Source organism: Phlebotomus papatasi, chromosome 3 (assembly GCF_024763615.1).
Source record: "Phlebotomus papatasi isolate M1 chromosome 3, Ppap_2.1, whole genome shotgun sequence".
NCBI classification, from domain to species: Eukaryota; Metazoa; Arthropoda; class Insecta; order Diptera; family Psychodidae; genus Phlebotomus; species Phlebotomus papatasi.
In genome coordinates, this window is record NC_077224.1 from 19,795,084 (window position 1) to 19,819,994 (window position 24,911).

At 33.2% G+C, this 24,911-nt stretch overlaps 2 protein-coding genes across 3 annotated transcripts in view; one reads left to right on the forward strand and one right to left on the reverse strand.

Moving 5' to 3' along the window:
- The first annotated feature begins 132 nt into the window (after nt 1-132).
- The window catches only part of LOC129806845 (hemicentin-1), a 687,416-nt gene continuing 662,637 nt past the window's right edge, over nt 133-24,911 (forward strand). For both annotated transcript variants that reach the window (XM_055855638.1, XM_055855639.1), the window contains exons 1-2: nt 133-512; nt 12,733-12,778. The gene's annotated coding sequence lies outside the window, so the exon portion shown is untranslated. The remainder of the gene's footprint in view (nt 513-12,732; nt 12,779-24,911) is intronic.
- Nucleotides 517-1,037, reverse strand: LOC129806863 (protein PET117 homolog, mitochondrial). The gene is made up of 2 exons (XM_055855673.1): nt 848-1,037; nt 517-783 (listed from the first exon to the last, which is right to left on the reverse strand). The coding sequence occupies exons 1-2, from the start codon at nt 937-939 to the stop codon at nt 636-638; spliced, it is 240 nt and encodes a 79-aa protein (XP_055711648.1). The 5' UTR covers nt 940-1,037; the 3' UTR covers nt 517-635.

Sequence of the window (24,911 nt, forward strand, 5' to 3'; positions counted from 1 at the left end):
CTAGCGAAATACGCATAAATTTTCACCAATTACTGCCGATTTTCCCCTGAAAATGGCCAAATTTCATTACCCGGAAAGCACATAACCTCACTCTTTGTGCTCTCTTTCCATCCGCCAAAAAGCGTCGCCTACAGTGACGCCATCTACTTCTGCCGCGAAAGAGATGGAAAAGTTTCCTCCGCGAATTAATCCACTTTTCCCAATTTTCCCAGGCAGGGAGGGGGGTAAAAGGGATCTTGGGTGTGAATTAATCACTATTGTAGTGCATTTGAGTGAAGTGTTTGATGTTTCAAGGGGGAAATCCTGAAAAAACAAGATGAATCACTCCCCTGACGCCATTAAAGCTTTGTCCCTTGTTCCCTAAGGGATTTTCCGCATTTTCCCACTTTTCCGCAGTTCAATTAAGTGTTCAGTGAAAAGTAATTGCAATTTTCAGTGACAATTGAAAGTGCAATGAAGTGAAAAGTGCTCCAATCGTCCTTTCCGGAAGGAAAATCCTGAGCATCATAACGGTAATTTTTTTCTTTGTCTAAAAACTAGTTTTATTGAGAATTTTCCTACATAGAAGGAAGAAAAACATGCTCTTGAGGCCCTCAGGGAATAGATTTGTAATAAGAAGTGACTTCAGATATGATTTAACCCCCGGAATTCTTCTCCTGCTCCCCGAGTTCCTTCTTCAGCTGCCGGGTTAGTTCTATCTGCTCCTGCAGTCTATAGGTATTTTCCAATTTTCTCATTTGTTGTCTTTCCACGTCCTTGAGGACACCCTCGTGCAATTTTGCCCTGTAATTGGATGATTGGATTAGAAAGTCTGCCCTCAAAGTCATCCGGCGACAACCCCAAAGACCTATCGAATTGCTGTTTGTAGTGGACATAGCCGATGATTCCCAGTGAAACTGCACAGGAGAGCCCTAGGGTTGTCTTAGCGAGGGTGGACATCGATAGGCACACGAATTTCTTAAGTTTTCACGCTTTTTTCACGCACTTTTCCACAATTTTATTTGACACCGACCGGCTGTATTTCTTGCGCAAACATAACCTCATTTGAGGCTGCGTATCTCTGCAACCGCGCCAATTTTAAACTCCTCAAATTTTCCTCCTTTCCTTTTCTTCAGGAAAAATAGAATTTCAAGGGGAAAAATATGATAAAACAACATCAATATTTTCTCAGGAAGAAATGGAAGGTGGAATGAATGTCAAGTTAATATTATCTATCTTTATAACAATAAGGGTGAACACGGTGAACAAAAGCAAAAGCGAGGGTAGAATCCCAAGTAACATTTTCTGACAATATGGGGATTCCAAAGTAGAACATTATGAAATAACCCAACTAGCAAATTAGCTGCCAAACAAGAACTTTAAATGATCTCATACTAAGGTGATAGCGGAAATTATGGAATAAAGATTTAACTCTTTCCGGACCACAAAATATCCAGCGAACGAATTTCGGTAAAACTCACTTTATTGTAAGTCTTACTGGTCAAATATGATACTTTTGTAGAGAAAGAATTTTCACCGCCTCTGGGAAATTGGAAAACTCATGGGAACTCTAGTCCCCTAAAGAACGCAAAGGATACAAACTTGGACAAACTTCAATTTTTCAAAAGCCAATAATATCAATTTTGTGAAGTATTTTTGCGTGTCAAATGACTCCTTTACAATGTTGATCACTAAAACAAGAAGAATTATTGACCACACAGTAAAAACGAGATGAAATTGGCAGGTTGAATTCCATTAGTTGAATTGAACTAGTTGAAATTTCGAATTACAAACCACTAAAAAAATCAACTTTATATTGAAAAGGAATCATTTAGATTGCAAAACTAGTAAAATTAAACTCTCGGTAATGGCCTACGATAAATAAATATTAGTAATAATTACTATAATAGTAATAAAATGAAGCAACAAAATGGCATAAACTTCATTCAACTGACTGATTGAATATTGCCACGATTATCGCGTGTAATAGAATCAATTCGATTTTCGTAGTAATTTTTCAATCAATTATCGCAGCAAAAAGTTCAACTTTCAACTAATTTCGTTTGAACTCATTCTTCTTCTTTTTATATTTTGTGTAATTTCAGTACAATTGTTGAAGGCAAATTCAACTTAGTTTGCTTTTCAACTACGAAAATTCAACTTGTTTGCTTTTCAACTTTGCTTACTACGATAATCGTTGCAAATTTACTACAATTATCAATGCTCTCCCATTACACGCGATAATCGTAGTAATTATTTTTTACTGTGCAGTATCTTGTGGGATGTCCAGGAAGTGCTAAAAAGGACACCCAGCTCCTGCTTGCCAACAGATTCCTCAAAATATTTCACAGAATAACACTTTAACACACATTTCTCTCAACACGATGTTATTGCAGACACATTAAGCTTTCTCAAGAGCCAAAAAAACACTTCCTGGACAATCAGAATTCACCAAAATCTGGAAGAATAGGAAAAACTTCCTCGAAAGCAATCTCCCTCGCTGCCAAATGTCAAAATTATCGGCCATATTGACAAAAATTTCGCTCCCGCTCGGAATTTTCTTACAAGGTTGGTGTCAAAAAGCAAATGGCGGGCATTGGCGGGATAACCTTACATTTGACCTCAAGATTTTTGGGGACGAGAGTTCCCATCAACTTTGAACAAGTTTTTTGAAAATTTAAGAAAAAAATGTTTTTCGAATTTATATAATCTGTAATTGTTAGTTATCATACTTATTGGCCCCGAGAGGTTTTTCCTTATTCTGGTCTAGAAATATCAAAAAAGTCACAATATCTGCAAGGAAGCAGAAAATCGAAAATTCACGATTTTTGACCAAGAATATCTTAGCTCAGGAGTTAATTGGGATCCTGCAAAAAATATCCTAGATTTGGACATCCTTATAGTTTGTAATCATCCACAAGAATCGGAATTTTATCGATTCTAAATAGTCTAAAAAAATTCTTTTTTCCATGGGTACCCAGAGTCCCAAAGGAGACGAAAGAGTTAAGAGTCTCATAGAAAGCACAATATGAAACTCTCTTTATAAGAACATATTTTTCAAAAAATATTACCTATGATATTCAATTTTACAAACTCAGTCGAAGAGGTCGAAAGTTTGGAGTGGTATATCGGGTATATGTCAGCTCCTGATGAACATATTTGGATGAGTGAACTATTGTTGGAAATCTTGGCACATTAGCTTTCAGAATTTGGTATAATGTAATCTGCTATGGGTAAAGTTTGCTATGGGTATAGTCTATCTGTTAGAATCGGAGGTCACCCCTGGTCCCAGCAGTAGATGGCCAAAAATGACGTTGCAAAGTGTCTTCTTCGAAATAAATAATTCTGGATGACCACGGTTTACCCATAGCAGATTACATTATCCCAAATTCTGAAAGCTAATGTGCCAAGTTTTCCAACAATAGTTCACTCATCCAAATATGTTCATCAGGAGCTGAGATATACCCGATATACCACTCCAAACTTTCGACCTCTTCTACTGGTACTGGTGCTGATCTCATTTGACGAGTTTTTTCAAGAAGTCCATCCTGGAATTAAATAGTGTCACTCTAATACTCATTTATATATAATTTAAATATTGGAAATATTCTTCTTACCTCTTGTGGAGCATCTTCTTCAACTTACACTTCACAGGAAATGATTGTAAATAAAAACAGAAGCAAATTCAAAGCTGCCTATTATTAAAATTTTAAAATTTTCCGATTTATCCAATGACCTTTTCCGAAAAATCCATTCTGATTTGCCCTTTGGCTATCCAAATTTTTTTGGCTATCTTCGTATGAACGCTAGGTTAATAGCCAAAAACATGTGATACATGTAAAATAAATTATATTGAGAATTCTGCATTGTCACAGAAGAACTCTATGAGCAGAATTTGAGACAATATTGAAAATATTCTATAGAATTCTCATAACAGTAATGATTTTTAGCTGAGATTCTTTACAATCTGAGCTTTTGTGGTCACAGGGGAAATCCGACCTCGTCAGATCGGGCCGAAATTTTGGATATACGTTTTAACACTTATAGATCACGAACATCATATGCGCCAAAAATTGTTTTTCGTGGACGTCCCGTCCGTCCCGTCCGGAGTACAAGCGCTTCTGGAGAGAGAACGGAGAGAGATATCGACAAGCAGTTTTCAGCAAAGGTTAAATATCGATAAGTGGCTAGAAGTTGATGATGTCAGACCCCCCCCCAAACTCCCTTCCGCCATTTTGGAATACTCTCCAACATACCCCTGGCAAGTTGCCTGAAATTTGGAGCCATTTTCTCATAGTTCGATTTAAATTTATATGGGAATTTTTTTGCACTCGCGACCGTTACACTAAAACTAAATAACAAAAAAGTGAGAAGTTTTTCCGTATTATAAGATACCTTTCGGTATGGAGGGATAACTATATTAAATTTTTGTTTAAATTAATTTTTTCCTCGGAGCACTGTGAGCTGAGTCCGAGATCAATTTAGGAATTGGCTTCAAATAGCTCCATATAAAAAAATCAACTTGCCACATGCTTGCCCCCAAATTTTGTTTTCTCAATAACTCAGCCCCTATGGCATCGATCAGGCTCAAATTTTAGTATGTTATAGCTGGACTTAAAAGCTTTCGATCGATACCAAACTTAACCTTATCCGACCCCAGCTAGAGGGGATCAAAAATTAAATTTTCAAATGATCATATCTCTGCTTATAATTATCGGAATTTGAAAAATTTTGGTGTTTTGGAAAGCTCTCGTGGAGTACTACAACCTTTATGATATCACAATTTCATCTGATTTAATCCGGGGTCCGATTAAATCGGAAAAAAAATCCGAATTAAATCCGAAAATCGATTTTTCGATTAATCGATCTCAAATATTTCGAAAATTAGACGATGCTTTTTCTTTAAATTTTAATATGTTGTAGCTCCCAAACGGCAATTTTGAGGAAGATTACTGTTGGATGTATGGAGTGGAACTTAAGAAAGAATGGAAATTTTCAAAAAAAAAATTAAAGAAATTCTTTTAAAATGAATAGGGGGAACTGGGGCAGTAGTAAACTGGGGTAGTTGTAAACACTGTGATTTTTTTCATTAATTTTAATACTCCAGAGGATAAAACCCATAAGCTTTCATAGATACCATGGGGATGTATGTCCACAGATGAATTGGTCAATAAAATCCTAATACTTTAAAAATAAAAATCATTTTTCCCGAAAATGCTGATATTTCGATTATTTTGGTCATTTGGATTTCCACCTGGAAATTAAAAATTGTGTAAAATAATCGAAATGTAGCAGTACCAGTTCTATCCTACATCCTTTAGGATTATATTTATGCATTTACTAGACAAATTGAGATTCTCATTATTTCAAAAGAATTAATAATTGGTCAGAAAACAGCATTTGGGGTAGATGTAAACAGGCAATTTCAATTTCACAAAATGTGTAGGTAAAAGAGCGGGAAATTGACCTTCATGCGAAATATCTATAATTCATAGATTACGAAAAAAAATGGTGGCACTGTGTTCAATAAAAAGTCACATGATGTCAAAATATGGGGAAACTCCATTGAAAAATGTCTTTGATATGCATGCTTTTAGTTTTTTTGCTATTTTAATTATTCTTTGTAAAAAGTGTCGTGATTTTTTGAAAAATATACAGTTTTTATATATCTCTTAAGCAATTAAAATAATCGAAAGTGGTGCAAAGTTAATTTCAAGGGTGGAAAAAAGGGTGTTTACATCCTCCCCAGAAAGTGTTTACTTCTACCCCAGGTATTTTGTGAAAAGAGAAAAATGCACAGTGACACAAATTTTATTTTTATGGAAAACTCAATTTTTTTCCAGCATCCGCATTACCCTCGATATATTGTCTATATCCAAGGGTAAAACATGAGCTAAGAAAGATTTTCTAAAAAATTACGGTGTCCTTGGAAAATCACCTCAAATTCGCATCTATCGAAAATGGTTACATGTGCCCCAGTCTCCCCTAATATGTAAAAAAACAGTATGTGCCGACATCCTACGTGTTAATAGTCTTCCGTAAATGTGATATAGAGTAAAATTTGCTGCCAAATTTGCAAAATTCGTGATAATGTTGTGAAAATTTGAAAAAATTGACCAAAATTCTATAAAAAGTAGCAGAAAATAATAAAAAATATGAAGAATTAATGAAAAAACGGTGTCTAAGACTTTTTGACTTGATTGACTTTTTCATTGATTTCGTCGTTTTTGCACATATATGCGGTAGAGAAGGATGGCAAGTGCACTGTTTTTGGCGCGTTATTTTTTCGTACGGAAAAGGACCATCCCTTGGAGTCGCTTTTATTACTTCATGATAGAGTAAATTTGAAGCCCGTAAAATAACTAATGTATCACTAACTCAATTTCGAGTAGAGTAAAGTGGTACAAGTTGGACAATGGTACAAGTTAGACAGGGCTTTTTTCTTGATAAATTTAGTACTTCATTTTTATTTGTATATTTTCAATGCTTTAGTTTTATAATTTGGTTCCTTGTACTTAAAAATAAATTTTGTACTTTATTTCTCAAGAAAAAAGCCATGTCCAACTTGTACCGGCGAATTGTCCAACTTGTAACACTGTGTCCAACTTATATCACTTTACCATAATACTCTGACTAAAATTCGACGCGAATACGAATGATTTTTAAGCTTCCAATTAGGAGTAATTTTTTGCCCATATATGGGCTTATGTATGTTGATTTAATTCTAATTATATTAGCAAGAATAAGTATATTTGAAATAAAAAGAATATTTTTTCAAAAGAACTTAGTAAGTTAGTAACTTAGTAGGTTAGTAACTTGTAAGTTTACTTACGAAAATATTAGTTTAGTTTTAAGTTAGTTTCACGCTGGTTTTTCCGTAGTATAGTTTTCATTTTAGTTCTCACAAAACGAATTTATTATAATATAAATATCTCACATATTCTCCCTTGCCGCTCGATTAACAATAAAGACTATGCCTATGCCCACTCGATATTTCCCAATGGAGTTATTTTGTTTTTAAAAATGGCACAAAATATTGATTATCATCAGGAATGTATTAAACAATTTTTATTTGAATTTTAAATAAAAAAGAGGATTCGTGCATTGCGACAAAGCATTATGGCATTAGCTTTGAATCCTTCGAATAAAAATGGTGATAAATAAAGGTTATTTTTTGTAGAAATAACTTACTAATTACTTACGTAATTTTTAACTTTTCTGCCTGTCTTTTCTGAGACAATAATTTTTGCTTCTTGGGATGCAACGACGAACCCATTGAAATCTCTCCCTTCCGGCTAGTCCTTGGGCTAGAGTTTTTGCCCTCTTGAGCATCTGGGGTTCCTCTTTTGTGCATCAACCATGATAAAATGCAAATTTATCTCTCCATTTGAGCCTCTTTCTCTCAGTATCATCACACAATCGAATCCCATGCAAACATATTTAGTGATGTTGATTGAGTGGTATGCATTCTGCTGTTGGTCCATGAAATAATTCAGATATAGACACCCCCAGGGTTATATTTATTGGGAAAATTGGATGCGGAAAAAATGAGAGGGGAAAGCAGTTTGGAAAAAAAAACTCCACTCAATCTTACGAGGAGCATTTTGAAAATGGGGATTTTTATCTATGACATATTCTCCTGCAGGAAATTCTTCTCTCGCAAATCTCTTCCCGGGTTCTCCCTTTTCCTCTTTGCCACACAAAAATTTTCTGGCTCTGAATGAGAGGAAAAAAAATCCATTCAAAATGATATTTGGATAAATTTCAAAAATATTTATTAAATAATTGCTATTATTTCATTTGCTTTTTGCTCCTGATACGAGCTATGTATAGAGCAGTGTTATTTGCCAAGCAGATTTAATATTTTTGATCCTCTTTGCATGCAATGCTATTTGACAATATTTTTGGTATCCAGAGTAAACAAATTGGGGCTATTTTCATTTGTTCTTTTATTTAATTTATTTTTTTTGTGATTGAATTGTTAAATTCTGTATAATTTATCATTTATTAATTTCAATAATGAATTCGCTGGAATTTAATGGTAAATGATACCACTACTGGTGTTGGTAAGATCACCCGAAGGATCACAGGGAGTGACAATATCAGTTAATTCGCCATGTTGGAACAATCCAAATAATTTTCTTTTAAATATTAAATTTCTTTTAGTGTTTTACTTGATTTTCCAGCAATTATTAAATAGAATTCTACCATAGACTATAAAATTTTCAGTTTTTATTTATTTTTTTGATTAAAACAGATTTTTTAAATAAAACGTACGTTTTTATAGAATAGGTAGCAGCTTTATTCATTCACAAAGGACGTTTCAATGCTGCAAAATTGGCAAACTTCATTCGCTTTTATCGAATTTTTACCTAATAGTGAGAGATATTGTCAACAACAGCAGGAAAATATTTTTGTTTTATGCGAAAAACATTCTCGATAAGGGAGGTTTGGGCAGTTTAATACATATGCATGACTAGAAAAAAATATCTTTTTTTAGAATGATCAAGTTATATCAGAGCTGAAAAATCTATAGATAGGGTGCAGGCATTACTTATGGCCACATTAAGGACATATATCCTTACAGCTGTTGATCTTTTTGACCAATTAAAGCAAAATTTTAAGAGTAATTTCTTTTATGTAGTGGTTTCTTTCGATATATTCAAATAAATTTACTAGGAAAATCCATCAAACCCCGGTAAATATGTGATTTTCCCAAACATGTAAAAATCCATAACTTGTAGCCACTTTTACGAACTTATGGTGTTGCGAGCGCAACATATTTAAATTTAAAACTGTGGAGTGTGTTGCCCTGCTGAGGCGACGAGGGCGCTAGCGACGAGGAGAGGAGGTAGAAAAATCAGTAGCAGCTGATAAGAAAAAGAGCGCCAATCGGCCTCTTTCACCACTGACCGCCGAGGAGGCAACATCAATCACCTCGCCCATCTCCACCAGCCCAATCCCCAGCAGCAACACCATCATCACCACCAAGCATTGAAGCCACCGAAGCCACCGGGAGCCCCCAAGAACACCAAGCCCAGTGCTGAGCTTTCCGGAGTAACCTCTGCCACATCCACCTCTCCCAAATTCCCATCTCAACCTCCGTGGGAGTGTTCTCACCGGAGAACACAGGGGAGTGTGGGACATAGTCCTTGCCCCGAACGTGGGACCTGAAGGAAGGAAGGAACGGAGGGAATAGAAGAGAGGAATAAAAGATTTTTCCCAATAATGGCCACTCGTGGAATGACTTATGGCCACAATTTTAAAAGACATAAAACGATAAAACAAACGTAGTAATAAAATAATTTTAATACAAGAGAAAAAAAAGCATTTTAGGCACTTTCATAGATTTTATTATTTCTTTTTTTTTTACAAGTTTTTCATAGTTTTTCATAGATTTTACATAGATTTTACTCATAATAGTAGCAGACTACCAACGTCGATTCCCCGCACAGTGGCCAGTAATCCAACCTACCTTTCGTAATGAAAAAAAAACCGTTTTTGGCTGCATGAAGAACACACCTCACATTATCCTCCTCTGTCTGATCTCTTTTGGGCACTAACAATATTATGTTACAATTTCAACTCTTACCTTAAATGTTATTAAAAATTTGTCAGAGAACACAGATTCACTGAATCTAATTAACACAACTGACAACTCGCTAAACCAAATATCTGTGAGGGCGCTGCACGTCAAATGCTGTGGCCACAAGTTAATAATCTTATCAAATTCATCATAACTTATGACCTTGTCTTTATTTTACATTTTTTGCTTAAAAAATTATCAAAATCAAGTGGTAAATGAAAATATAGTTACTAAGAAAACAAATTTTGAATAATAGTACTAAATATTTTTAATTGGATATATAAAATTTAGTCATTAAAAATTGTGATATCGTTAGTAAATTTCATAACGATTTGACGTATATTTGATTGTCGGGCGCATCAGTGAAATAATTCCCACAAAATAAATGAAATTCTATCGAAATATAAAAGTACATCAGTTTAAAATTTTCATTTAAAAATAGTACATCAAACATTTCTAATTTTGTGGTTCTTCGAAATTAATTTGTGGGAAAAAATGAAGATATCTGCGAGGTGGCCACAAGTATAGACTATAAGGCCATAAGTAATGCCGTCACTCTAATATTTTTTATGTAAATTATCTAAGATTTTATCTTGGATATCCTTATATCTAAAATGGAGCGAAATGAGATTCAGAACGGAAAATTTTTAGAATTCATTTACTAGGTCATTCTTCTTTGAGTATAGTTATATTTCCTAAAGAAAAATTATGTATATATTTTTTATATAAATTATTTTTTATCCTGTTTATTATTTAAAATTATCCTTTCTAATAAAGAAAAACTATATATATTTATCTTTTCTATATAAACTTTCTGTTTGTTTTATAACTCTGATTTATGTTTAAGAATTCTGGAATAAATTTTATCTAGAAAAAAGTAAACACGGTATAAAACTTAGTTGATTTAGTTCATATTTGGAAAGTCTTTAACAAATATTGAATAATGAGATGTCCCACCCTCCCCTATATTCGATACACATGAAAAATGTATTTCGCTTTTGTTAGCGGAATGCTTTATATTGATGCAAATTTTCTGAACAAAACAATCACTGTTCAGGAAAAGCTTATAGCTTAGTTATATAATCTCTAAAAAAATTTCTAACAAAGAAAATATCATGTTTTGTGTCAAAAAGCAGCATTTGCGGGAAGTTCTACTTTAACACTTTGAAAAATTGCAAAAACTAGTTGTAATGCTTCAGAAATGGCGATATTGATGCATAGGATCGAAAGACCAAAAATAAATTCATGGCGCCGATCTGAAAGCGCTACTGGAGACAGATAATAAGATTAGCTTTCGGGGACAATTAACATCTGTCACTAAGGTTATTTCAAGCGTTTTGCTTAAAAAAATGGAAATATAAAAAAAAACAATAAAAATAATTCATCAGTGCGGTAGTTTGAAAATTCGTCACTTTTGAGCTTAAATATTTACTGCATAGCAAATAGTTGGAGATTTGCAAAAAATATCCTAGATTTTTACAACCTTCTAGTTTGCGATTACGTACAAACATTAGGAAGAAATAAATTTAGGTATCGTCGTTGCGGGTGACTTTGCACTTTTTTTTCTATGTTTTTCAACTTTACCTTTTAAAAGTGGATAGTTAAAGTGAAAGGTGGAGGGTGAATGGGTTAAATTATTTGTATTCAGTTGTTAATGAGGATTTTGTGTCACTAGTATTATTTTATAAAATTTTACTATGTTAAGAAATAGAAAAAGGCTTGCACTGGGGATAAGGTGCAGGGGACTTAGCACTTTTTAATAAATACTAAAAAATCAACAGTTTCTGATAATAAACGACAATGAAGGTCTTCACATCTAAGGGTAAGATGCACGATATCTACAAGATGACATGGTCGTTATCTTGATTTGACGTTTCTGTCCGCCATTTTGAATAACTGTCAAAATTTAAAACTTGTCCTATAAGGCTGAAATTTTAGTATGTTATAGCACATGTAAATACATTTTCAAAATATATTTTTGTTCCGACTTAGGTCGAACAATTACCTAAATACAGAGGCTCAAAGTTTGAAATTTTAAAATATTCAAATTTTGGTGATCTTTATTTTCTAATCCTGAATTTTGAAACCTAAACGTAATGTCTCAGTAACCATTAACCCTCTAACGGTGTTTTCTTTAATATGCGAAAAAAAAAGTTCTAAAACAATGTTTTCTAGGATAATTATGATCCAATAAAGTCGAAAAAAACCATCCATTCTTCATTATCTCTTTTAGTTTAGGCGCTAGGTGAGAAAATATAAAAATTTTTTGAAACTCTTTTTGCTTCTAAAATTCACATTTTTAGTTTTTTCAAATTTTTTAAATAAAATATACAAAGTAGAATGGCATGTCTTTCAGTAAAAAATAAATTTATTTTAGTCAGATAGCTTTAAATCGGTATTTTTCTTGAAATTGGAAATGATTTTTTTTGCACAAATATTTTTTGTTGCTTTTTCTCTGACCTGTCACACAAAACTGGGAATAGCAACAAAACGAAGAATCAAAATAAGTTCAAACTTTCAAGAGATGTTTATAAGACTATTACCGAGGACTCTATAGCACTTTTAAATAAATAAAACCTTTATTGTCGCTGTAAATGTGATTTTTGTGAAGACCGCCTGGAGGCGGTCTTACCCGTTAGAGGGTTAAAAATAGTTGAGGCTTTTATTTTATATATTTATTTACTCTTTCATAATTAAAAAAATTAAGGAAAAGTGCATTAATTAATTTATTTTTTATTTTTTCATCCTTGCAAATACAGTTTTTCAGATTCTCAAATAATATGCTCTTATAAACAAAAACATTACTTTTTTTTGCTTGTTAGATCTCATCGCCTAACGATAGTGCTGTCTTTTCCTCCTGTATTCATGAAAATGTCAAAATTTTGAAATTGGAGCCCCTGTATCTATACAATTGCTTGACCTAGGTCGGACTTTATATCGACTTTCGTTGATCAAAAAGGCTTAAAACTTAGTTTCGGAACTAGTATAAATTTTGTTTTTGTGTTAACCAAATTATATCTCCCTTTTAGTAGATATTGTGAAGAAAAATTGTACCAAACCCAGGCATATTATTTTAAATAAATTTACATGTCAGAGAAAATGTGAAAATTATGCACTATGCGTAAGGAAAAAAAAATTAAAGTATAATTTTCTTTCGTTCTTTTCAGATGCAGGGATGGCCGGATGAGAAAGCTCCTTCTTCGCATCGATCAGGTTAGTGCTTTATTATTCTTAAAAAAATATATATACTTTGAATGCCCCAGTAGTGTTTTAGATGCGGTGGAGATTTACGGTTTTACCCATTATCTTGTTTGTCTTCTCACCTTTTAAAGAAAACTATTGCAAAAAAAAAACTGTTTTAAATTTTGGCAAGTCTTTGGGAACTAATACTATTACTATTCTATGCTGAAATAATATTTTAAAAGTGTTTTATCCCCACCGCGTTACTAATGTTCTGTGCAGAATGGTGCAAGAAGAACGTTCTTTTTGCCAGACTTTCACAACAGAGAATTATCCCAGAATTGAGGGTGGAAAATCTCTATAATGAAGTGAAATTGCAATTGGTAGATAGGGGAGTGTTTTCTCTCAAAGAGCAGTTAAGAAAATTTAGACATGAAGAAGAGTGTGAGATGGAAACTTTTTGGCGCACTTTAATTAATTAAAAAAAAACCCCACCATGAACTTCACGGGAGTGCCAAAAAATCTTAGGTATATTTTAATTTTAATTATAGATATTAAATGTGTCTGGAAGTTTTTTTGTTGTTGTGTTTACCAAACAATTCTTAAGTGATCAAATAAATTGAACAAATCCCTCAGGAGAGCATCCATCTGTGAGGTATATAATTTGATTGAGAGACATGGGTTTTTTTTCTCTCTTATGTCTCTCGAAAGGGATGGATTGAGGTGGAAAATTGTCCAGAATTTTCCTGTCAGTTGGATGATAAAATTTCAAGAGATCATCCATTAGATATCTTACCATAAAATTACCCCAAAAGATACATGTACGATAAAAAAAGTCAATTGAATGTTGAGCTCCATTGCCTTTTGAATTATACCAAATGATTGCACAAGTGAAACAATTCTAGCTGCAGGGGGAGAGTTAGGGTTAAATTATATTTCAGTATTCAAACAATGCATTTTTTAACGTATTACGTGCTGAAAAAAAATCCCCAATACGTGTTACCCGCAGGGGATTCAATCAATCATATTTTTCAACGTAAATTCCATACTGAATGATTTTTAATCAAGCTGGCAAAAATTACTTTCACATGCAGCTCTCTATATAGCACATTTTCACCCAGTGATTTCGACACTCGTGAAAAATTTAATTTGAAAATGCTTTAGAGCTGTGGAGAGAGAGTGAGAGGGCAGATTTGTTAAAGTATTGAATTGATTGGAAAATTTATACACCTGTCCAGGTTAAAAGATAAAATTAATTCGTAATGTTGCAATAAATGCTCCTATGTTGTACTAAAAATGTTTTCGTTTTTGGCATTATAAAATGAGAACCATAAAACATTCAAAATTTTACATTTATTGAAAAACTGTAATGGATTGGGGTGGAAGAGTATGGGGCACGAAAGCCTCAATTTAAAACAAATAGAGTTTGTTTGCCAAAATGCAATAAATTAAAAAAAATGTCAAATTCATTTAAACGTTTTTTTTTTAAATCATTTTAAATCCCATTTAGTTTTTACTTTGTTTCCTTTTAAAAGAAGTTATTATAGATATTTGAAAAATATCGTTTTATGGAAGAAATATTATTAGAAGATTAACATTTTTAGTTGTTGAATTGGGCAACCCTAATTCTAAAAAAAAATGACAATTATAACTGTCAAATACAAGGCCGTAGCGAAGAAAAGGCACGAACGGGCTTTCGCCCTCCTCTACACGATATTCAATAAATAAAAAAAAGAAATATAAAACCTAAAATAGTTCAAGAATATACTGAGCTTTAGCTTTAGGACATTTTCACTCAAGTAAAGCACTTTTCTTATGAGCTTTCGAATTTCGAAAAAGCCCAAAATAATTCAAATTGAGTTAAAAATGATTTAGGGTGGAGTTATCACTTATGGACGTTATACACTTACGGACAGCGTATAAAAATCTTAAGTTCTTATCTAAAACAGATTTCGAAAAATCATAAAATTATTAGTTTATAATGTGATCAACAGTGAGAACTTAAGATTTTTGCAAGCTATCCATAAATGTATAACATCCATAAGTGCAGACTCCACCCTATTGGTAATTTTTTTGAATTGTTTTTCGGAAAGAAAGCTTACAATAATTGTCTTAAAAGAATTTTAAGGAAATTTTTCAGATTTGCAACACCTGCAACAAAAAGTAAAGAAATAAGGATTTTATTAATTTTTCAATAGGTTCTAATAATGATTGTAGTAAAAATTGGATTTATTTTCTGCACGATTTTTCGAGAAAATTCTTGTTCTTTATAACTCCGGCACACCTTTTAGATCAGGAAAATTTCATGAAATCAAAATTCACGTCTCTTTCTTTCTCAAAAGCTTTGCATATGTCCATCTCATTTTTTCGCAAGCCAAATTCGATTGAACTAAATTGAATTTGGAATGATATTTAAAAAAAAGAAGAGGAGTGCGAAAGAATAAGATAGACGTATGCAAAGCGTGTGAGCAAGAAAGGGATTCAAGTTTAGACTTCATGAAATTTTCCTGATCTAAAAGGTATGCCGGAGCTATTATGACTCTGGCACACCTTTTAGATCAGGAAAAGTTCATGAGATCAAAATTCACATCTCTGTCTTTCTCAACCCTATGGCATGTTCATTTCACTCTTTCGCACTCTTCTTATTTTAAACATCAAAGCAAATTAAATTTAGCTCAGTCGAATTTAGAGTGCGAAAGAATGAGATAGATATATGCAAAATGTGTGAGAAAGAAAGGGATGTGAATTTTGATTTCATGAAAGTTTGCTGATCTAAAACGTGCGCCCCCGGAGCTATTACGTTTGAGAAATAATCCTACAAATGTATTTTCTCAAATAGCAGGCGACATTATTTGAAAATTGGCCCCACTCTTACTAAATTCCTATGGGTACGCTCGTGATCAATGAGCCCGATCACAAGTAGATTTTGATTCTCCAATAGTGTCTTGGATGAAAGGTAAATGGAACTCTATTTGCACAAAAAGTCGTTAAAGTTCGAAGAATTCAAATTCAATTTCGAATTTTCATACTAAATTTTCGAACAAGTTGGGGAAAATTTATCAAATATCACACTAAAAAGCTGGCAAAAGAGTTACTCAGTGATTATGGGGTGATTGCATAATGGGACAAGAATTAATCGATGTTGTTCAGTTTTTTTTCCTCACAAAAATGTGAAGACCGTCACATTTTGACACTTGAGCACTTCGAAATTCGAACGGGATGTTACTTCCGCCACCTTGCGAAAGTGTTAAGAAGTAAGAAAGTCTCTTTTTTGGATCTTCAAATAGATTTTCGAATTTTTCAAGATCTACTTCTGTACGGAAAGGTTGGGATCATTTCATAACAGAGGTGTCACCCAGGAATATCTTCCGCTTTAGCCTGTGTCTATTTAGACCCTAACCCTAGAAGGTCTCATACGAATCCTGCCTGGATCGTTCAGTGATCCTTCACCTATTAAGCTCCCCCTCCCCCCGGTAGTGTGAACAAAGTTCCGGGTTTAGAAACCAATAAAGAACTAGATTTTTTCAATGCCAATAACTTTGAGAAAAATTTTAAAAAGATCTTAATTTTTAAGTTTTTTTTTAATCTTCTTGATTGAAATGTGATTGTCACTTTGGGTACAATTTTGGAGTTAATATTAATTTAGATTATTTTTTTAGTAATTTTTTTCAAAGACTATTTTGCATTTTTAAACAAAATATTCTCTTAATATTGCTAGAAAGCTAGTCAAAAGTGGCAACAATTTCGTATAATAAAAATAAAAAAAAAAAACGAATGGGCAGTAATAATTTTATTCTATAATTGGTCAGCAAAATTAAGTTAACAAACAATTTGATATTATTTGTAAAATTGTTCAATTTGGTCAGTTATAAATTTATTCAGCACAAATTGAAATTTGAGCAGTAAAAATTAAAATTTTATCCATGGAAAAAAAATTGATGAGTAAAAAGCTAAATATGGTCAGTAAAAATTTAAAATTTATTATTTATTTATTTTTAAAATAAAAATGAACTGTGAAAAAACTAAAAATTAAGAATGAGCAGTAAAAGTTCTACTTGTTCAGTAAATATATTTATTAGGTCAATGATAAAAAATGGAAATGAGCAGTAGAAAAAAAGAGAGCAGTTATTTTATTAAAAAAAGGTTCAATACAAAAACGAAAAAGAGCAATAAAAGAAATTTAAAACGGTATTGAGTAAGAAATTAAAAATAAGAGGTTAAAATTCAAATCGATCAGTAAAAATATACTGATTGGTTTGATTTAATGTTTATTTTTAATTTTTTACTTCGTTTTTTTATTGTTTATTGGTTAAAATTAGATATTTCATTGCTCGTTTGTACGGTGCCCTATTTTATTTATGTCCAATTTTTGAACACAAAATGCAACAGGAGTAAAGTGAAAAATGTTGAATTTATTAAAACGTTTTTAATACGTTTTTTCCGGAACACTTCTGTGATGTCAACTTAATGGGATGTCAAAATAACTCATTCAGGAGCAGATAATGGACTACGTCCAGTGGGTAAAGGGATGATTAATTTTTTTTTCCGTGGAATCTGTTTTAGATGTCTAGCAGAAATTGACTATCATTGTATTTCCGTCAATCAACATTTACATAATTTTGCTGGGTAAATTGTTTCACAAAACCATGAGAAGATAGTCCAGAAAGGGAGACATCAATCATTTGCAAAATGCACAAAACCGCTAAATTATTCTTGAAATATTGACCATTGATTACCTAGCACTCAACAACCATTAAAAGATCGGAAAGTGCGCTTTGGCATGGAAATAATGCATTTATGGCATTTTCTATCAATTAGATGCCTTAATTAAAATGGATTTTACTTTAGTGGGGGAAGTAGGAAAACTGAAGGAATATCCTCTTTTGCAAGAGAAACATCAATCCAAAAGGAGGAACTCCTTCATCATAATTTATTGAAGCTGTTGCAAGCACAAAAAAAGAAGATTTTTTTTTCATAAGATGCATTTCTTCAAAGGTTATAGCAAAAAAATTCTTTTTCTCGTTTTTCCTCTTTTATCACGAAAATAGTGTTCATTTAGTGAAAAATATTTCTTCTGAAGGTGAAAAAAAATCGAATGGAGTACGAGTAGAAATAAAGTTGCATTGTAGGGCTTAAATAACTTGCATATTTTTTAACGCTCGAACCCAAAGAGAGAGCAGTTGTATAATCTGCTTTTTTTCAAATTGTCTCTGGTATAGAGCGAAAACGGTAAGCGATATCGATTTTCGGTTTTCTGTAACCCCCCCCCCCATAAGTGAACAATATCTCCAGGCGTTTTTTTCCGAAAACGGTTCCTAGATTTCTTTTAACTTTCGAGTATGTTTTGGTGGTAATGAAGGTGAATATTTAGTCCATAGACACATGCCCGAAAAGCATTTCGATATCGAATTTTCGAAGGTCAAAATTAAACCACTTTTGAGGGTCTATTTCTTAAATCAGTAAAGTACACGTAATTAATTTATTTTTTTCGAATATCTTTTATTAGTCCGAAAGCTTGTGACACGGCTAGAGGCCAAACGGTAAGAGATATCGAGTTGCGATCTTCGACGACCCCTTTCCATAAGTCAATATTATCTAGGACGATTTTCTCAATTCCCCTCATTCTCTGCTTTTCTTCTATTTTTTGGGTTTTCGGATTTGACTAAAATGTGTGCGGGTGAACATTTCGGTAAATTATGCCAATAACCTCAAATCATCTGGTTTTTAGCCTATAACTCTGAGGTCGTCTAAAATTATTTTACAGTTAATAAGTTCGATATTCAAGTGACAGCTGTCAAGCATACGAGAATGTCAAAGAATCCTCCTTTCTACATGGGTTCTTATCTGTCATTTTCAATCCCAATCAACCATATATCAAAGAGCTCTCTGTAAGTTCTAAAAATTTGTAAACCAATTCAAAAATCCTTTGTAAATTGGTATGAACCCAAAAACATTACGAAAAAAAAAATTCACTTGTGTTCGAACATACCGCAAAGCTGCTACGCTTTCTCATCCCTTTCTTCAAGAATTTTAATAACGTTTTTCGACAAACAAACTTTAGGAGAAGAAAAAGAAGCTGATAGGGTAGAACTGTACAATTTTATTTGGTGCAGAAAGATGAAGGTGGTTTGCAGAAGAAGATTCTCTGCTCAATGACTCTAAAATGCTGCTTGGTGCCCTGGCAAAAGTTTTGCTATTTACGCTTCGATAAAGATAGGAGGAGTAGTAAGTATTACATCGACAAACAATAATATTATGTTTTGCCATTTTATTTTCCTACTTAACCTGGAAAATTTCTTCGAAAATTGTTTCATAGAGTTTTTATTTCTTATTCAGAGGAAAATTTCATGATGGGAGAAACAAAACAATTTTAATAAATCGTTTAAAGGAACTTTCAGTTTATGGTTGGGAATCGACAGGGAAAGGTGGGGTAATTTAAAAAAATGTTAAACGGATTCGAAACTTTGTATTAACTTTAATGTGCAGCAGGATTTTTAGTAAAGAACATAATTTTAATTAAAAACCGAATGTGTGAAAGTGCCCCACGCTGAAATGAGACACTTTTTAAGAAGGAAGTAATAGACTTCATTAAAAACGTTGTAATTTATACACATTGGAGCGTAAGTTCCAAAAATAAAGAATGTATGAGAAGAAACTAACTAGCTTGTTTTTGCATGATGTTGCCTCTCAGTGGGGCAATTTCACACATCTTATTTTTCATTTGGAATCGTCATTTTTTGAATTGCAAGCAAATAAAATTAATTGTATTATTTTTTATTTACTCTACGTCCGAATGTTACTCATACTCTGAAAAAACTTTTCTTAAGCGGACAAATTTGTTCACTTTTTACTGCTCGAACTCCACGGAGAGAGCAATATATATAATCCCTCGATTTTTTCACCCCTTCAAAATTTCCACCTTCCACCTCTCGGAGACCACTTGTCAACACAAAATCTTCACGTTTCAGACGATTTCTGAGAAATGTCGTCACGCTGTTTGTCCGTCCGTCTGTGTGTCTGTCTATCTGTCCGTCTATCCGTCAGTCCGTCCGACTGTCGCCAGCTCTAGAGACCAAACGGTAAGAGATAGCGACTTGGGACCTTCGGGGGACCCCCCATAAGTCGACCCAAGGATCGTTAACATGCCCCTCATTTTCCCCCACCCCTCCCCTTCCCCTCTAAAACCATGTCTTTTTGATTGCTCAAAAACGCGTCGTGCGATTTTTCATTTTTGGATATGTTTTAGAGATTATCCTTATACGACAATACTATTGAATTATTCCTAATAATGATTTTTCAAGGACAAAGTTTAAAAAGACTCTAGGGAGTCCATTTATCAAGCGAATGGGGTCATGTTTGGGCTCGTTGGAAAGGTCTTGGGATTTCCTTTAAAACTCAACAGGTTTCAATCGGTTCTAAACCAGTAATGAACCGGTCCATAGCCGATAACTAATTTTTGTCCGAAAATCAATTCTATTTATTTTAAAATAATTTTGGAGTATCTTTTGAATGATTTACGTATCGTTTCAAATCGGTTGAGAACTGGTAAATGATAAATGATGCGAAAGTACTTTCGGGGTGTAGCATCTAAGTCACGAGTTCGAGCATTTCGCAAAGTCTGGGACGCTTTGCCACCCCTTTATTAATACTTTTCAAATTTATGAACATAATAAAAGAAGTAGAACAAGCAATATGCTGATGCAATCGACAAAACGAAAGCCCTGTAGACAATTGTGAAAGACATAGATTGTTTTTAATTTTTTTTTGTTTAATTTTAAAATTCTTATTTTTTGTAGTGCTATGTGCATATAGAGCTTTCAAAGTGAAAAGGTTCTGTACAACAAACCCCTTTAACTGTTTAGAGTTCACATGCTTGTTAGTCATTTCAGCATAGTCAACTTTTATTACTTGTTCCTGCCAAGAGTAAATTTTCTAACCACTCTCTCTCTGTCTCTATCTACCTGCCTCTATATAGAAATTTTGGTATATGTATATATAAAATGAAAGATAGAAATATTCAAGACACGATTCTCTGTGGGTTTTTCATCAAAATGTTGTTTGTTGTGTACCAAATATTCTACTCTGCACAAAGTTTCTCGCATTTGCAATTCCTTCTCTGTCATCTTGTGCATTTTGTCTTCAACCAAAATCAAATATTCACCCATTCAATTCAATTTGTGGCTCTCAAAATGACAGCCGCACATCGTATACATTAATGTTAAAGTGCAATTGTAACAACATTTTCCGGGAACAGAAGCTTTTGGGAGCAAAAGGGTTGTTTGAGATTATTCTTGAAAATAAGCAACATTTATTAAAAATGTCGCATTTATTTTTTATAAATACACCGCTGCGCTGTTAATTGATTTATTTGTTTATCTGTCACGCTATACAGAGGCTAAACAATTAGAGATAGCAACCAGCGACCTTCCGGGAACCCCACATAAAACAAATTTCGGATCATTAGCATAAGCTTCATTACTCTGCTCCTCCTCTTCATTGTTAGGAAAAAAAAATAATTTGGACAGAACTTCTAGGTGTTTTAACTTTATATTAAATCTAGAAAAGGTTTTAGTTAAATGCTTGAAGCTTATGCATGATTGGATGACTGTCCTTTTGTTCTTTTCAACGGCTATGGTTGCTCGACGAGATCCAATTGATTCACTGAAAGAATAAAAGGGAACAATGTTCGGAATTCTTTGTCCGTTTTAAGATCCTATTTATTTTTCCTCAATTTCTTGATCCTTTCAGTGACTTAATTCACTAGAAAATAATTATAACGTTGACTTAATAAGTAATTGCTTAGATATCGCGTGAACGTGTTATTCCTTTATCAGAAATCACAAGATCGTGCGATTGTGTTCTCAGTGAAGTCAAAAGAGTGTGCGATTTCTTGCTTAGACACCACAAGATAATGCGATTTCTATCTGAGCAATCGCAAAAGCGTGCCATTTCTCTCCCGGTTATCTCAAGAGCGTTGAATTTCTTTTTGAAATATTGCAAGAGAGTGCGATTATTGTCTCAGAAATCGCCAAAGCGTTACATTCCTGCATAAGGACCCCAAAACTGTGCAATTTCTTTCTCAGAGATCGCAAGAGCATGCGATTTATTTCTCAGAAATCAAAGATCGTGAAATTTCTTCCTAAAAAAAGACGAGAGCGTGCGATTTCTTTCTCAGAGATCGCAAGAGTGTGCAATTTCTCTTCAGAAATTTCAAGAGTGTACGATTACTTTTTCGGAATTCTCAAGAGCGTACGATTTTTTTCTCAGAGATCGCAAGAACGTTCGATTTCTCTCTCAGAGATCGCAGGAGTGTACGATTCTTTTTTCAGAGATCGCAAGAGTGTGCAATTTCATTCTCAGAGATCGTAAGAATGTTCAATTCTTACAGAAGTATCTTAAGAGCGTTCGATTTCTTTCTCTGAGATCGCATGAGTGTGCGATTTCTTTTCAGTAATCACAAGAGCGTGCGATTTCTTTCTCAGAGATCGCAAGAACGTTCGATTTCTCTTTCAGAGATCGCATGAGTGTACGACTCCTTTTTCGGAGATCGCAAGGGTGTGCGATTTCTTTCTCGGAAATCTTAAAATTGTTCGTTTTCTTTTACAGAGACCACAAGAGCGTGCAATTTCTTTCTCACAGATCGAATGTTTTGCAGAAGGATTACAAACAAGAGCGTTCGAATTCGTTCTCGGAAATCTCAAGCACGTTCGATTTCATTCTGAGAGATCGCATGAGTTTGCAATTTCTTTCTCAGAGATCGCAAAAACGTTCAATTTTTTTACAGAGAGATTTCAACAGCATTCGAGTTTTTTTCTCGGAAATTTCAAGAATGTTCTATTTCTTTTCAGAAATCTCAAGAGCGTTTGATTTCTTTCTCAGATATCGCAGGATCATGCGATTTCCTCCTTGGGGATCGCAAGATAGTGCGATTTTTTCTCCGAAATCACTAGAATGTGCGATTTCTCATTCTGATATTGCAAGATCGCGACTTGAGTGTATCACGAGGGTGATACTGAATGACCCCTTAAACATAAAATAGGGGAGACTTTGGCAAAAAGTCACAAATCGAAAAATTCAAAATTCAATATCTTCCAAGGTAAAAAAGATAGCGACTCAATTTTTTTCTATTGATAGCCTCCATAGACATTCTTCAATGTAGTAAGTTTCTTAAAATTCGAACAAGGAATTTAGAAAATAAAAAATATCGAAATTTTTAGCCCTTTTTTTGAAATATTTTCCTTGCAGAAGATAACAATTATTACTACTTATTTTCCAAAATTGATGCACTGGTGAATATTTTCTAAATAATTTGGATTCTTTGAATACGAATCCGCTATCTATTTTAGAATTTCACAAAAGTTCCTTTCTCCAGAAATCCTTTTATTAAAAATGGCCACTTGGGGTAAAAAGTAACAAAAGGTATAGAGCAAAAAGTAACAAAAAGCGAAGCAATTTCTGATGTCTCACGGCAAAAAGAAACGTCATTACCATGTCTCGCCGCTTGTTGTTTGCATTGGTCAAACGATTTGCAGTTTTTTGTGTGTGTGTGTGTTTTTTTTTTAAATGGCTTGAAAATCGCTTTTCTCGTTTTCTCACTTTTCACGCAGAGAAAATGGTGTTTTACAAAGGTATGAATAAATTTTCTATGAAAATATGTCCTCTAGGTATTTTTTTTTAAATTTACGGAAGCCTGTAATGAAGCTGATCAAAATATGATAATACCCCATGTCTGTTACAATTTGCCCCAGCATTTTTGAGAATGGTCACAAAATTACCTTTTAGAAATCGGCTCGATAAACGTATTTCCTTACAAAATAGAGGAATATTACTTTCACAAAGTTGTAGAGCGGTAAATTTTCTATAAAACTGCGCTAATTAGAAAATTTTGAAGCGCTCGAGCAGCTTGTAAAAAAAATAAAATATCCGTTTTGTGAGTTTTTGCCCCAGTCTCCCCTAGAGAGCACTGCCAAAGAATCCCACCTAAATTAATGCAAAGCTTATTGCTAATTTAGAACAGTACAGTCAAAAGTTCGAGCATTTCAAAAAGTTAAGGTGGTTTTCCAAATAAAAAGCCATACTATAAAAGCAATAGATGATAAAAAGTACCTGCAACTTCAAGTTAATTTCAATTTGCTTAAATGATAAATTGTGTGTGTGTGTGTGTGTTTTGCAATAATTAATTCAATTGGTTTTATTTAATATACATTTCATGTTACAACAATTATGTCTGCATCATTTAATTTAAATTCGTTTTTTTTTTTTGTTTTTTTTTTTTTTTTTTTTTTTTTTTTGAAAATTATGCTTTAAAAAAAATCATATGAAATAGCTGTCAATTAATCCCTTTTTTCATGCATTTCCAATGGTTTTGATATCATTTATAGTGATGTGTTCCAATTTCATGAATTTTATTTTACTCGCTATCACATTGAGTGAAAAATCATTGAATGAGTTTGGGGGGTGGGGAGGTGGGGGTGGTGAGAGAAGGCATGAAAAATCGACAAATAAGAGGAGGACATTGGATGCAATAAATTGCTTATGAATAATTTTCCACCCCTTTGGCAACGTCAGTGCTTCATTATTGATCATCTTCACATCGTTCTTTTTGGGGAAAAAAAGTTGTGAGTGGGACGAGAGAGAGAGAGAGTTCTTTGAGAGTTTATTGCAAAAGTTCTTAAATTGGGAAATACAGGAGGGAGATAGAGTAAAGTTTATCCAATAAAGCGATTTGATGAATTTTGGGGTCAAATTCAAAAGGATTTTCTCCATCCTCGGGTTTTATTATGGTTTGCGCGGACTATATATATATATATATTGAAGAAATGGTGGTGAAATTTAATAAAATTTATTAGATATACTGTCATGTTGTCTAATTTTTATCTCAAGAATTCCAATAAATAAACTGATGGTAAAATATTTGAGAATGTGATATAATAAATTTTTATTTTGGCTCAATATGGCTCTTGGCAACGAAATATTTCAACAGAATGATTTAGTGAGGCAATTAAAATTAAATTTTTTCTTGTCCCAACAATAGACAGAATATTTTCTTAAGTTGATTTTCCAAAAGAATTCAATTTAATAAGGATATGATGCAACAATAATCGAAGTTGTTTTTTTTTGTTTAAAGAATCTCAATGTGGGGAAAAAGTTTGAAAATTTCACATTC